Here is a 15,418-nt window from a genome sequence, read left to right on the forward strand (position 1 = left end):
TACTAATTTATTTTTTTCTTATTCTTTCAGGAGAACTTAAAGAAACCTAAAAAAAGACTTCCAAACGAATGCAGTCTGAATGTACCCATGGAGGCTGAAGGAAGTTCACCCCCTCAGCAGAATGCCGACATGTGTCTTTTTTGAACATCATCTCTACATCTTGTGTTTTGGTAAAGTGCAGAGAGTCTGTAAATGATATCCTTAATGTTTCAACATATTGTGTACATGCTTTGAAGTGAGTAAACTACAATCTAAATATGTTCATTTGTGAAAAACTAACTTAATGCTTTGAATGTTTTACTGAAGGTTTACTCTATTTTGTACAGGTTTCATCTTGAATAAGCTAAAATGATTCTTCGCAGTTTATTTCTTTTTAGTATGTCTGCATACTATATTTGAACGAAAGTGTAGCAGGATCAGGTACGTGTTCTTCTGCGTATGTTTTCTTGAATCTGAATATTCTCTGTATCAAGTGTGAATCTGGTCATCTTTGTATCAGGAAGAAACTGTTGTTCACTGATCATGGATTATTGCCAGGGATTGAAATAAAATGACGACTGTTGGCATAATAGTCATTTATTAAAATATGATGGAAAGATTCCAAGAGCTTGTATGGAAACTCTTTATGGCAAGAGGTGACATCAGAGATGCGGGTCTGACTGCGGCTTCCAGGGCACAAACGAGAGAATCCCAATCCAGACATTCAGGCAGGTAAGCAGATATCCAACGCAGCTGCAGGACATCCGGTGATGGGGAACAAAATGGGAACGAGGGGCACTGGATTCCTTTAAGATTGTCGGTCTGATCACAAACAACACAGTAGAGTCACAAAACGAAGCAAATACAAATCAGTTTCCTTAGAATCGATAAAGAAGTGGCTTAATGTACAAATGGGGGCGTAGATGCCATGCAGCAAATGTTGATCAAAGCAGTTGTGCTTGTAAAAACAACTTTTTACACCATTGTTGTCTGAAAGAATTTACATCGATAAGGTGTGTAACATGTCAGAAAGATCACTTTCCTTAAAAAAAAAAAAGAAAAAAAATGAAAGCATTTGATGATTGGGATATCAAGTCACCATGGTGGTCATTTTCACTGCTCTTTAAATCAACACATGACATTTAGCTTCAGGTGTTACAACAGTCACCTCAGCTGTGTTTTTTACTGTGTTGATACCTTTTGACCTCAGATTTAGTAAAGTCAACACGAAATGATATTTACGACCCAATTTACTTCCTTATTGTGACATATTTCCATGTGCATCAGGTTATTCAATCAGATGCATGTAAAGTGAGACATTTTGGTTTTAAAAAGTGTGCGTTACATGCCAAAATGGAGCTGAATGTAAGTTTACAATGGATTGTGGGAAACTACTCCCTTTATAAACCACCAGCACCCTCTTTTGAGGAGATTTTATGGGGAAATGTTTGTTTTAAAAAAAGCACCCTGATGTATGCTAATAGTAAGGTTTCTATTATTACAGTACCGTTTATTATGTAAATGTTAATCTTAATTATTTACTGCTTTTGTTTTGCTTTCGTTTGTTTGGTTTGCTTTCATTTGCTTTTGTTTTGCTTTTGTTTGTTTCGCTTTCAATTGTTTGTTTGGCTTTCATTTGTTTGGTTTGCTTTCATTTGCTTTTGTTTTGCTTTCATTTGTTTGGTTTGCTTTCATTTGCTTTTGTCTTGCTTTCATTTGTTTGTTTCACTTTCAATTGTTTGTTTTGCTTTCATTTGTTTGTTTTGCTTTCGATTGTTTGTTTTGCTTTCGTTTGCTTTTGTTTTGCTTTTAATTAATTCTTAACATTATTTTCTGCCCTACAATGGCAGTTCGATTACGAAGAAAAATCTTTTTGTATGAAATAACACGCATTGATAAATTGTGCACAAGACCAAGATAGTGTATTAAGGAAATAAATTGGATTCATTTTGATTTCATGTTGACTTTAACACCAATTTGATATAATACAGTCAATGAAGGCTTCAGGAAAAACAGCGGCAGTCCCCAAGTATCAAAGCTCTCATCCGTTCATTTTGAAGCAAACAGGTAAGTACAAGTGAAGGACAGACGCTGTTTTTGGTATAGAACACAGACGCTATCATGAAAACATTAATTGAAATCTCACGATAGAAAAGATGCACCAGTCAGTCACACCAGTTTACTTCAGTACAGCTCTTGATAATTTACAGTGGCAGGACTGATGGGTGTTTAATGTGAATCACTCGATCACCATTTAGCTCCATAACTGCATCTCGTATCTACATTTTTTTTTTAAACGTGCTACAGTAAACAAATACATTTAGTAATGACCCCACCGCACTGTGCAGGAACACATGGATGAAACCAAAACAATAAATTAAGCTTAACCAGTGACGTACATTTCAAACGTAGAACGTAAAAACAGGTGTCCACAGAAAATAGCCAGTACAAATAAAAAAAAGAAGTAAAAACTCAGTATTAAGTGAGATTCCTCTCTGATTTAGTGTCTCACGACATAATTAAGTACTGGTCAAGAAAGATGAAAACTGTACACACCTAAGAAAGCAAACAAGAGGAATATAATCTTTTCTGAACGTTTTGTTTCGTTTTTATATGAAATCATTGCTTTGCAATTGAACGCATCACAGTTAATCTCCCACATGAATGTAAACGCCTCTTATTTCTTTTCAATTGTATAACATTAATACTTTATATATATATGTACTTTTTATTTTACATATCGTAATTCACATCAGCACGGTTAGCTAGCATGGAAATGAAATAAGGCAAGACTCACATGACTGTGACATCACAAATTATTAATACTGATAGTTAAGGTTGTTTTTTTTTCTTTCTTTTTTGTTCTCTGCAGGCTTTGGTCTTGTGTTGATGGAGGTGGCATTTCTTCATCCTGGCTCTGAGACTGCACTTTATTTACATTCACATTTGTTGATGAACAAATTGCAAAATGTTACAAAAAAAGGTGTTGTGAGGTAAATGTTTAAGCATTTTCTTCCCAAATCAAAGAATTAAAATTAGAAATTATTTTGTAGAATATTTTTGCATTAAATTAATAAAATAGTTAATATTTATGAATTATTATTTAGCATTTTTACCTCCCTAAACTCAGTTTTATTATGAATGAGCTATTTAATTTTTTATTAGTTATGTCAGGATAATTTACCTAATAAAATGTATCAATTATTTTAATAAAATTAATAATAGAATTGTATACTGTTAGTTCTTATTTTCATGACAATTTAGCATTTTAACTCAAAAATCTGCTTTATTATGAATCATTTACTTTTTAATAATTATGTCATGACAATTCAGCACATGTACCTCCAAAATTATTTTTTATGATTCATTACTTTAATGTACAATTTAAATAATTCATGATTTATTTATTTATTGCAATGTTGGTCCAAATATTAGACAACATTTTCTTTAAACAAAATCTAATTTCTCATTTCTTTCTTATGATTTTGAGATGAAATAATACCCGGACATGTTCTCGACAAGATTTGTGATATTCACCCCTTTTTCGACTTTTGGAGAGGAAAAATTGTCAAAAAGCAGCCTCAAAGTGACAAAGAAGAAGAAACGACTGCCAATTTGAAGAAGAAAAAAAGAAATGCGTTGCGTCGTTTTTTTTGTTTTTTGATGAGGGGTTGGAATAAAGTCTTTGTGGTTTGCGCAGGCAATGGCTGGTTGTCTGTCTTCCCTCCGCCTACTGGCTCTAGCCCAGCTTGTGTGCCTTAAAACAGACAGAGGAGGGCCACAATTGCCAGTCCTAATGGAAACTTTGGGTCAATACTGGCAAACCAGTCTTAAAAGAGAGCACAGTTCCTTCCTAGTAATCCAAAACCCTCCACCTTGAGTCTGAGTGTAAAGTGGACGTTTCGATCAGCTGCACACTGAACAAATATCGACTGACAGTCATGTTTCGACAACACTACGACAAATCCAGGGTCTAGAGGTCATTATAAAACTTCATTTCATTTCTTTATCAGAAATGCATCTGCCCTTCGAGCCAAACCGCCTTCGGGTATTACCGTGCCCTCTCCATAAGATCCAACGTGTCCGTCCCACCGCAAACCCAGGCGCATCTGGTCTTTCGAAGGCAATGTCTGGTGATGACGCTGGGCTGAGGTGGAGCTGGGAGCGGTGCGCGCGATGTGTCGAGACGAGAAGGTCCTCAGGCACGTTTGGCGTGCAGCATCTCTATGAGTAGATTGTTGCAGGGCACGTCACCGTTCAGGTGTTTGTAGTACAGATACTCTTCAGCCTGCAGACTGATGGCCCGGATCTCTGGCAGCCGCAGCAGGAGCTGGCCGAACTTGTCCGTCTGCTGTGGATAGTTGCACATGACGTAGTCCAGCAGCGCGGCGTTGACCTGTTCCTGGACGCTCTCCACCAGGTGGAAGTTCTCCAGGTTCTTGACGTCTGAAAAAAAGATGAGATAAAGACGATTGTATAGTTACTTTTGTCACACCAGTATCGGCTGATTCATCCCATAACCGGGACTTAATTTGTTACAATGTTTCACTTTCTTCTTGGTACGGTTTGTTTTCACAAGGATACCATGTGATTATGTAAGTCACGTGTGAGTAAAACTGTCCTCTTATTGGTCAGTTTCCTCTGCATCACCCATCAAGATGATTGACAAGTTATCTCCATGAGCTTATTGTGGCTTATTTGTAACTGTCGACAGACACACACACAAATGTAGCCGTCATTCCCGCATTATTATATAGCCTATATAATGCCGTTAGAGCGGGAAGCAAGGCTTCGCCAGGACAGCATTCTCGAAATGCACGGAGAAGAGCAATTACATAACATTTTAAGATGAAGAGGCGCTCTTTGGTTTTCAGCTGTGATAACTAATGCACTCACTTACAGAATCAGACACTGCTTCTTTTCATATAACACATTAGCCGTTATGAATTATGATACTGCTTGGTCCGTTGGGTTGGTTGGGTCGGATTGCTTTCTCATCTCAAGCGAACCGCTCCAGAATTTGTTTGCAATCGGGCCGAGACCACCTCGTTCAGGCGATCTTGGAGCTCAATTGCTGTGTTCATATATGCCTAAATGAACAGAACTAAGCGAGAAAACTCACCCGGTTCAGAAACAAAGGCTTCAAAACCATTTGTGAAGCAATCCAGTCAAAAGTTCGGAATAATTAAGATTTTTTAAATGTTTTTGAGAACAAGCCCCTTATACTTACTAAGGCTGCATATGTATATATATATATATATATATATATATATATATATATATATATATATATATATATATATATATATATAGTTACTCTTAGTTTTTCCATCAGACTTTTTATGCTCTAAATTTGGACATTTTCCTTGTCATGTCTTTAATTTATGGCGTGCTAACGTGTTGAGATGAGCTGCATGTGTTCTTGTGTTTCAGATGAGGGTGTAGATGATCTGTGGCGGCAGGAGCTGCTAATAAATCCCTGGCGTGTGGCTCTATTTAATCAGGTTTTGAGGGGCCACCTCATGTGCTCTTTTATTTATCCCTTTGACCCGGGGTTGAAGGGGAGCGTGGTCAATCCCGCTCTAGTCCCTTCTAATGGAGACTGCTGGGGTCCGAACGATTGTGAAAGAACTCGGACCCACCCAGCCATATCTAATGAGCCAGCTGACACTTCTCTGCCTGCTCTCTTTTTTTCCTAAAAAATAATCGAGACTGCCTTGGCTGACAAAAAAGAGGGGGGGAGAAGGGGGAAGTGACTGTAGCAGCAGCAATATAATGAGGTCTGTAGAACAAGCCGTGAGTCCTTCATGGCGCTGTCGAGGATGGTTGACCCCTGGGTGACACCAGCAGCCACAATCAGGACACGGGAGGGGGAGGGGTTAACCAGAAGATGACCAATTACAATTCTCCAGCTCCAGACAATTTAGGCCTTGTGGAAAGAAGTAAACAAACAATGAAGTCTATCTATCTATCTATATATCTGTCTGTCTGTCCATCCATCCATCCATCCATCCATCTATCCATCTATCTATCTATACTGTCTGCCTGGTCTAATAACAATAAATATCTCTAATTTCAGAAACTTTTTTTAAACTGAATGAATCGATTCACTGAACTTCCAAAAGTTAGCATGTTTTCTTGCTCCACATTTCTTATTAGTCTATATTAGTCTTTCTCAGACTAATTATAGACATTACAAAAGAAGTTAAATTATAATTGCTTATTATTGTGGCCACGTTTGAACATTAAAACCGAAGCATGGGGAGGGGTTAAAATAGTCGACTGATCGATGACAATGGCTTGATCTCTTTCGCCCCGAGCAAAAAAGAGGCCGGTTACGAGGAGAGAATTAACATGTTTGTTTAATTTATCCGCAACGAGAAACGCTTAATCATGCCCTGCTGACAGAGACTGAAAAAAGCAGGAAAAACGTACAAGCAGCAGTTATCTAGTCAGGTTGAAGCATCGCATGGTAAGCACTCTTATTTTCTATCTCAACATTTAGCCACTGTGGGACTAATTATCAACTTTTTCTCTTTTTTTTTCATGAAACAGCCTTAGTGTGCACTAGGGCTGGGATGTAGCCTGCCTCTAAACCCTTAGGTCCTGAGGAATACATTGTTCATTTGACTAGCGCTCATGCTAGACGACCCCACATATCCACTCGCAGACCCCCACAGCACCACCCCTCGCCCTGTGATATGCTGGGACTCTTCTTAATTAGAAAGGATTTTCTAAGTGAAAAAAGATCATTCCACGAGAAATTCATGCCGGCAACCCCCCAAAGCCCTCGTGAGATTAATATGGATGCACAAATATAGCCAATTCTGTATTCGCCATACAGTATGCAAACTCACTACAGTAATGGCATATTGATTACAATTTGTTAGTATGCATACTGCAAATGAAGATATACAAGGATATGGAATTTCACCTCTAATTGTTTAGTCGATGAGCAATTAAATCATAATGCCAAATCTGAAAGGCAAATGATGAATCCATTGATGTTCCTAGCAGGCCCATGTCAGTGTAATGAATGATTTCCTGTTGGAAGGTAATCAGAAACAAATATTGTTTAAAAGCAGTGTGATTCAGGACAGTAATGTGTATTTGCAAAAGTTTATGAGTCTTTTGGAGCAAAGTGTGTAGTTTCAAAGGGCAAAATGTCTCTGAAAGCCCCCTCCCTTTGGCTTTACAGCATACTATAATCATATAGTCAGCCAAGCATGTCAAAATTTCATCTTTATTCATCATTAACTTCTTCCAGATTCGCACCAATCAGGAAATGGGGCGGTGCATGAACTCCGCTGACCTCCAAACACCACTGTTTCATCTAAACCAGCCCCTGAAGCTCTGCTCATGGCCAATGTCCACCTGGTCACTGGTGATAATATTTACTCAATGTGTTTTACTTTTGTTTAGGTGGTTTGGAAGCATTTAAATGCTAAATCATTCGCAGTGGTGATCCGTCCAGACTTTATTCTCTTTAGCGCATCATAATGTTGCATATCAGTGAGCTCATCACTTGTTTCTCCAAGGTTTGTTGTTCCTGACTGAGCCATGTAAAGCCAGGAGAGACGTGAAGGGCTCAATCTGCTCGTCCCTGGTCACCTCTGACTGCTATGAAAGGGAATCAAACAGGACTGGTACAGTTGGGGATATATTAAGTCAAATGTAAGCCCTTCATAGAGGCGCTGAGCAGGTAGAAGAGACGTCCCATTCGCCCAAGGATGGTTTTGACGCCGCACACTCGATGCGGGGCGGGGCGGGGCGGGGGGGGTGGGGGGGGGGGGGTTGGGATAAAATGCCTTAGGTGTTATGAAATAAACACGAGAAGCTGGGGCAAACGTTTCTTGTTACAAATGCTAGCTGAAAGGCACTCTGCCTGCTCTTAAGGTGAGGGGAAATATATTTACATCTAGTTATCTTTTGGCACAATCAGGTTCAGGGTGTGGGCTGAACCAACGATAATGATCATGATAAAACTCTGCATTTGGAAGGTAATATAACTGAAACGGGTTCATCAACAGTTTTCTGTTTACTCCATTTATTTGTCTGTGTATTTTTTTATCTATCTATATATATATATATATATATATATATATATATATATATATATATATGTATATATATATATATATATATATATATATATATATATATATATATCAGTGACGGCTGCTGGTTTTTCAAAGAAAAGCTAATTTTCTGCCTACATCGTGCCCATGCAACTTAATCTTGCACATGCACTCACATGTTCATTGCTCTTTTCATGCCTTTTATATGCCCTGTCAAAGTTAGACAGATCTCCAATCAAAAGGAGATGCAATCTTTCGACAGACCCTCCAATCATCACGCAGAAGCCCGGAGTCCAGCCCCACCTGACATAATCGCAGATTTATCCAATGACCGTCTAGTTTCGAAGCACTGAAAAAAACTGTTCCAAGCAGCCCCATTGAAGTCAATGGACGCTCGGGTTCAACAAGGAAATGCACTGGGACGCTACAGGAATGTATGAGAAGGAAATCGAGTCAGCCGACCTGCTATATGTAGCTGATTCTGAACAAACTCGTCTTCAAGATGAACGTATTCTAACACATTTTTAGTCAATAAAATGTTAACACAATAGTACATATTTGACCATTACTTTTTTGACATTATAAGGGAAGCCGGGCTTCCCTTGCATTCTTAAAGAAATCCCCACTGCTATCTATCGATCCATCTATCCATCTATCTATCTATCTATCTATCTATCTATCTATCTATCTATCTATCTATCTATCTATCTATCTATCTATCTATCTATCTATCTTCAGGAAAACCATCATTTTGAAAGGCGGATCATTTCTGAACAGCCAAACTGTCTTTTGAGTCTCTGTCGACTCCTTCGTGTCCGTCTTTATCTTAGCACGATGGCCTCTGAGCATCTCTATATTTGCATTCAACACGTTTCCGTACCAGTTCGTGATTACATGCGCAGAACTGGGGAGGTGCGTCAAGCTCTTCTTATTTATAATAAAGTGACAGAAAATCATTCAGGTGTCAAGTATCCCCCCAAAACTCTACCTGCAGACCAGATCCTGCCCATAGTGGAAACCGCAAACCTAATGAGGTCATTAAAGCAAAGACTCCATCAATATCTCTCTTTTCCCTCCTCTACCCCACCCCTTTTTCTGTTTTTTTTTTACAAATTTGAATTAATAATTCAACACAGTGCCTGGGGATGTATATTTCCTGAGTGAAGGACAGTTAACCCATAGCATGATTTTTTCCCTCCTTTTATTTATGTTTTCTTTTTTTATCCATGTTTGACCATTACAGTGTTTGCCATGCAATGCTGTATGTGTTGACCCAAACTGTGATGTGAGAATTTGTAACTTTTTTTTTCTCCCGTTTTTGTCTCTCTCTCTCTCTCTCTCTCTCTCTCTCTCTCTCTCTCTCTCTCTCTCTCTCTCTCTCTCTCTCTCTCACACACACACACACACACAAACACTCGCTCGCACACTAAATATGCTTCTATATTTTAAGTGTAAACTCTGGATGAATTAATTCCTCTTAGAAGCTGCAGTCTCTACCTTGAGGGTGACATGTTTGTAAGCTTCCTGTCAAAGCTAAGCTAATTTGTGGACCTTTAACATACTGGTAAGCTGGATAAAACTAATAAATTATCATCATGAGATGTGATGTGCTGAGAGACTAAATACCTAAGATCAAGCACTCAATCATATTATAATATATATATATATATATATAACATTATAAATCATTTAATATATTATCTGGACAAATATATGTAGATATAAATGCCACATATATGTTTTGAATATATTTGCATTGCGCATTACCTAACCACGGTGTTGTCGCATTTCGAAATGTGTTGCATTCTCAGCGATGCCTTAAGGGGTGCTATAGCGAGTATTAGCATAAACTTCTCACATTTCTTTTCTCTTTCAGGTCAGCTATATTGTCATGGCAGAGGAAAAAATTAAAGACAATCTCGCTGAGCAAGCTGAATATGAATAATAGCACATCTAGATGAATGGTGCTAACATTTGAAGGTAACCCTCTCATGCTCTAACATGTTAAGCTTCTCCTCCACTCCATCATTTCCTGTCCCCTCAGTCACATTGTCTATACAGTCATTAAATGGCAACCCTCCAGAAACATAATAGTTCGAGAACAAGACAGTCTCCAAGCATGGAACACACCAGGAATAGACAACACCCCACTCGCCCATACTTCCCAGCATTCCCACTGTTGACAGACAACACACGGCCCTTGCCCGTGTCTCTTAGTGACCTCACGCCTCTGCTGCCATTCTCCCCCAAGTAAGACAATGTTTATATAAATTCTCATTTCTATATTTGTCCCTGAAGTGTGACACCCCTCCAGCCTCATGCCATCCGTGCAGGTTTATGTTACAGGAAGACTAATGATGGGGCATTTTTTTCCAATCAGAAGGCGGTGTAGGCATTCCACAGCTTTGTTGCTTTAAATACAATGATGAGGGGAGGAAAGAGAGGTGGATGAAATGGAGAACAAGAGACATGGTTGCAGCACCTGTCGGCTCATTTGTGACGTCACGCTCTCCGGTTACAGGGGGCGGTTTTAGGGCTTAGCTGCTCTCTCGTGCGCCACGAATCATCACTGGGACACATGAATGTCTTTTTGATACTACTTTTGACAGATGTTTGATTTCAGTATATATTTTATCTGTTGAGTCACAACTTTTAAAGTTGTGTCTGCAAGATCAATTTTAAATCTAGATCACTTTTAATTTTAATATAAATGTATATATAAGACTTCATTTGGTTACTTATTTGAAGAATCACAGTTTTTATGTATTATAGTATATGATACAATACTAATTATGCAGCTCTGATTGGCCAGTTGTGGCGTTCTGCAAAAAAAAAAAATTTCAACATCAAAAACAAGGTACAGCAGAAATGTAAAAAAAATAATTAAAAAAACTTAATGTACAAGTTGCCAGTCATTACTATTATCTTTCTAAATTATTATTTTTTTAAATTTTTAATTTTTTATATTATGCATAATTCATAAACCTTTTTCTTTTTTGCCTTTTTGTAATTTCATGCAGTTGACACTATATATCGATATATACATTTCGATACTGAAATATCTGAAATGCTTCAAAAAAAAAATTTCAACTAATTTTCCACAAAATAGAAACACAATACCAGCTGCGCTTTCTCGATGTTTTAAGTGAACGCAAACAGTTGAGAAAGAAAACGCATGTCTAACAGTATAATGGATCTGCGCGCCAGGTCTTAAAGTGACAGCAGCATAAAGTACATTATGAGATAATTTAAAAAAATATCTATATGGCTGTTTTTCCCTATGGTATCAATGTCAATAGTGTAGCCAGTGAAAATGCTGAGTGGCCAGTAACTTTGGTAAAAAGTTAATGTCAAGCCCTGTGTATATATATATATATATATATATATATATATATATATATATAAATCACACAAACAGCTGACAAACTATTAAGACAGTACTATTTTCAAGGGGCATATCTGCTGTAGTGTATGTTTGTCCCAAAGGGCTCGTGGGGGCTGAGAGAAGGGCCTGTGTTTACCTTCTGCTGTGACCTGGTCACTTTTATAGATGTCCGCGGCACAGAACTCTTTCTATGAAATCGATTGAGAGATGACAGACCGGGGAGAGGGGGAGTGTATGTTGGAGATTGTGTAACGCCCTTATCTGTGTTTGTGTGCAATGTTTAAATAAGACCTGGCAGCTCCCTGATCAATAGACACATCCTACCACAGCAGCAGTGGCTCGCGCCTCCTCGGCCAGACTGGCTCAGCAGAGAAGGTCCCGGGCTTGCCGGCAGACCTCAGAAGATTTCGTGGCATGACCTGAGAAATCGTAGGCTTTAATTGGCATGGAATAAGGAAGCGATGCACCCGTGGTGCAGTTTTAGCAGCCGTAGACGAGCTAGTAAGCTAGAGAGACCTCAAGTCACGTAAGAAAGAAGAAGAAAAAAACTCAGATATGCACAGGCAACAACAACAGGGCCCCTTTACAATGCACAAAAACGCAAAGCACGGCACCGGTGAGGGTGAATAATGAACTTCAGCCCATTGATCGGAAAAACAAAGCCTGTATATGTTTGTCCCAGCAGGACCGCAGGTCTCATAAATCTTTTAGGGTGATCTGTTTTTGCCACGGCGTTCCTTTTCAAATGCATCCCTTTCGATCCATGTGATAGACAGAAACAGCGAGCTATTATTATTTTATAGCACGCTAGCACATAATACTTTGAAATTATTTTGTGTATTGCTAGTAAAAGCTGCGTGTGATCGCTAAAAGTGCGAGCTATGAAATCGAATGCAAAATTCCGGCACATTACGGATATTGATAGTTGTTGTTAGCGGTGAATCTTGTAGCAACGCAGGCCAGGTATCATAAAAACAGCACCCAAGCGCTCTGTTCTGGGGCAAATATCTGCAGGAACAGCCGGAGTTCATATGATTGATATTTCCAGTGCAGATATCACTTAGGAAACACCTGACATGAGTGGGGCATGTTTCGGGCCCGGCCTGCCTGCTAAGTACTGGAGCGTGAGCCAGCTAGCGTGTTATGCAGCCGGTAATAAAAGTTGCTCATTGATTTTCTGTTGTTGCTTGTAACAGTTAATGTTGATACATCAATAGCTAAAGGAAAGCAGAGGGTTTAATAGGAGGCTGAAAATGTGGAAATATGGGAGGCTTGGGTGTTAAATCACAGAATCTATCCCCCAAATCGATAAGACAGTTACAGCAAGTGTCCCTCTGCTTTCCTAATGTTTTATAATAAACTGACAGCTTGTAATAAGGCTCTGGCAGAGGGAGAGGAAGAGAGGAATCCGACGGGACAGTGGCAAGAGTTGTGAGACGGAGAAGGAAAACAAGTACCTATAGCTCAGTGTATTCTCAATCACTTCATCCAGGCCTTTTGTCGAAGGAAAATCCAGCTGGCCTGCTCTTTCTGAAAGTGGGGAAAACTTTTACAAACAATTCATGGATACGTTTTTCACCCGAGACGGGTTTTTTAGTGCGAGATGCAATTGTATTATGATTCTGTGAAGTTTTGCTGGTAAACTGGAGCATGTATGACTTGGAATCGGAAAACACGTCATTCAGTACCTTTCCAGTTAATATTTTGGGTAATATGATTATGTTTTCAGTTACATTGCTATTTTTAACTTAAACTATTAAAATTGAAATAGAAAATAAAGTATACATTTTACATGAAGAACATAAACTAAAATTAAAGGCAAATTAAAAGAAGTTGAAGATGAAGTACTACAATTACTATAAAGCCGTCAAAATATTAAATCAAAACTAATACAACAAAAGCACAAAATTACTGAGACTTAATAAAAATATATTTCAAAATATGAATGAACCCAGTGTAATGGTGACATTTTACTGCCACGCTAAAATAATAATTATAAAAAAATTAAAAACTTATACTCAAAATATTACTTTTGAATTTTATTAATGAATGACTTTATTCTCGTAAAGGCCTATTTTCTCAAATCTTTTCTCAAATTGTCCTCTTTTTATTTTTAAACATGACTTTAAAATGCTGTTGTACAGTGTAGTACTCTCTTAATACCATTCACCACATTTTACCATACTTAAATCCATTCAACAGAAACTGAAATTAAAAAGTCTGGGCTTAAATTTGATCATAGATTTGAGCTTCAAGTAGAACGATAACATCACAACGGGAAACTTCTATCTGTCAGGAGTAATACACCCAAAAAGAGCTCATCTTGACTTTATCAAGAGTAAATCTATAGATGTAGATTCCAATCCCTACATGACACTTGGCGACGTTACTTATCTGAAGCGTTTGTAGACATTCAGATAACGACGCTAATAGCTAACGATCGGCAATCACACATAAAGTTGTTTGCAATTTAAAGATAATCATAAAGTAATGTGTAGTAACAGATAAAGAACAAAAAGCAAAGAGATAAAAACTAATTGCAGCCGTGACACACAAGCAAAGTGTCGAAATCAGAGCGGAATGCTGGAATTCGGCGAACTGACTGAATTGGTGACAAAAGCTAGTGGGGCTAAAGGTAAAGTGCCATCCTTTAAAAGCAAGCGCGCACTGTGTTGCACAGTGTCGACAGATATCAGCGGCTTTTAAAGCCTGATAAAGTCTGAAAGCCTCTTAAGGCTCCTAATGAGGGTGCCGTTTCATTGACTGCCTCTTGCCGAAGCGGCAGAAGTGAAGCTTTTGATTTCTGTCGTGTGGAATGAAAGGACAGTGGGCAAAAGAAATAACCCTTAAATATTAGGGTCATTGCATGGGCTACTTCCTCCTCTGCTCAAGATTTGTAAAATATCAGAGCACTCAGGATTGATTGGAAGGTTTTTCACCTTTGAGCGAAATCTAAATGAGCGTGTTTGGTGACAACAACAAGCGAACGCGTTAGCTGAGCGGTCAGATTGGGGAAGGGCTGTCGCATATTGTCACAAATCACTGAAAATAAATGTCTTCATACACATTCTACACGTGCATGGCCACATCAATGTGTTTTCAAAGGGTGTCCGCGCACACATGCACTTGCTTTATATGTGTATTGATTAGACTTGGGCCTCACATCTTCCACATGACTTACAGCCCGTCAGTGCCAAACTGCTTGGCTCACAAGAAAAACCTGCCCCTATTATCTTGCATTTAATTAAGACATAGCTGCAGTTTTATGCACCATTATTTGGCCCCGGCCAGGGGTCTCCAAGGCGTAAATATTGAACCGTCCCAGCCCTTGAATGTTAATCAATCCCAACCAACTTCCAAATTATTTGGTCTGTTTCAGGAAATTAATATTTGCACCTGTTATGAGTCTTTGCGCATGCATTACTGATCTCCACTCTCTTTGCACAAGGGTAGACGTATCGATTCAGATCAAGGAAACAAGACGGGCTGGCTTAATTAGAGCTTACCTATGTGGGAACAGCCTTTTTTGCTGCTTTAAAGCAAGAGTAAAGGGGAAAGAGCTGCGTGACGTGACTGTATGGTGTGTTGTTCAGAGGTGTTTGGATGAGACCCCCAGAGCCAAGCCTCAGGGACTTGAGATGCATCCCATCTCGTAGTCGAGTGCTGTTGCCATGGGTGGATAACAGGGCAGATAACACATTTTGACGAGAGCGAAGGGGAGATGAAAAAATGTCAATTTAATTTTTTTATTTAAAAATACTGTTGATGTAAATACGACAAGTTTCCATATTTTGGTTAAATTAGTTTAAAATTTAACGTTTAAAAAAAAATTAATTTCTAAATCATTTCTAAAATCAGATGCCATTTTAAGGCGCAATCACATTCGTGAAATTTCATGACAAAAAAGATCAGTTGTCAATAGTGTTGCAATGCAAAAAGCACCACTCACACAGAAGTCAATTACAAACCAAGCCGT

At 38.6% G+C, this 15,418-nt stretch overlaps 2 protein-coding genes across 5 annotated transcripts in view; one reads left to right on the forward strand and one right to left on the reverse strand.

The window, feature by feature from the left end:
* Positions 1–598, forward strand: part of LOC143736076 (adhesion G protein-coupled receptor D2) — a 74,785-nt gene extending 74,187 nt beyond the window's left edge. For both annotated transcript variants that reach the window (XM_077226641.1, XM_077226642.1), the window contains one exon: positions 31–598. In XM_077226641.1, the coding sequence (XP_077082756.1) occupies positions 31–144 (114 nt within the window). In that variant the 3' untranslated portion in view covers positions 145–598. The remainder of the gene's footprint in view (positions 1–30) is intronic.
* A 2,222-nt stretch (positions 599–2,820) lies between these two features.
* The window catches only part of nr5a2 (nuclear receptor subfamily 5, group A, member 2), a 62,170-nt gene continuing 49,572 nt past the window's right edge, over positions 2,821–15,418 (reverse strand). For 2 of the 3 annotated variants that reach the window (XM_077226646.1, XM_077226645.1), the window contains exon 7: positions 4,039–4,425. In XM_077226646.1, the coding sequence (XP_077082761.1) occupies positions 4,178–4,425 (248 nt within the window). In that variant the 3' untranslated portion in view covers positions 4,039–4,177. Of the gene's footprint in view, positions 4,426–15,418 lie in introns of all 3 variants that reach the window. The other variant, XM_077226644.1, reaches the window with a different exon arrangement.

Source organism: Siphateles boraxobius, unplaced genomic scaffold (genome assembly GCF_051911475.1).
Source record: "Siphateles boraxobius isolate OS27281-9 unplaced genomic scaffold, OSU_SipBor_1 13, whole genome shotgun sequence".
NCBI classification, from domain to species: domain Eukaryota; kingdom Metazoa; phylum Chordata; class Actinopteri; order Cypriniformes; family Leuciscidae; genus Siphateles; species Siphateles boraxobius.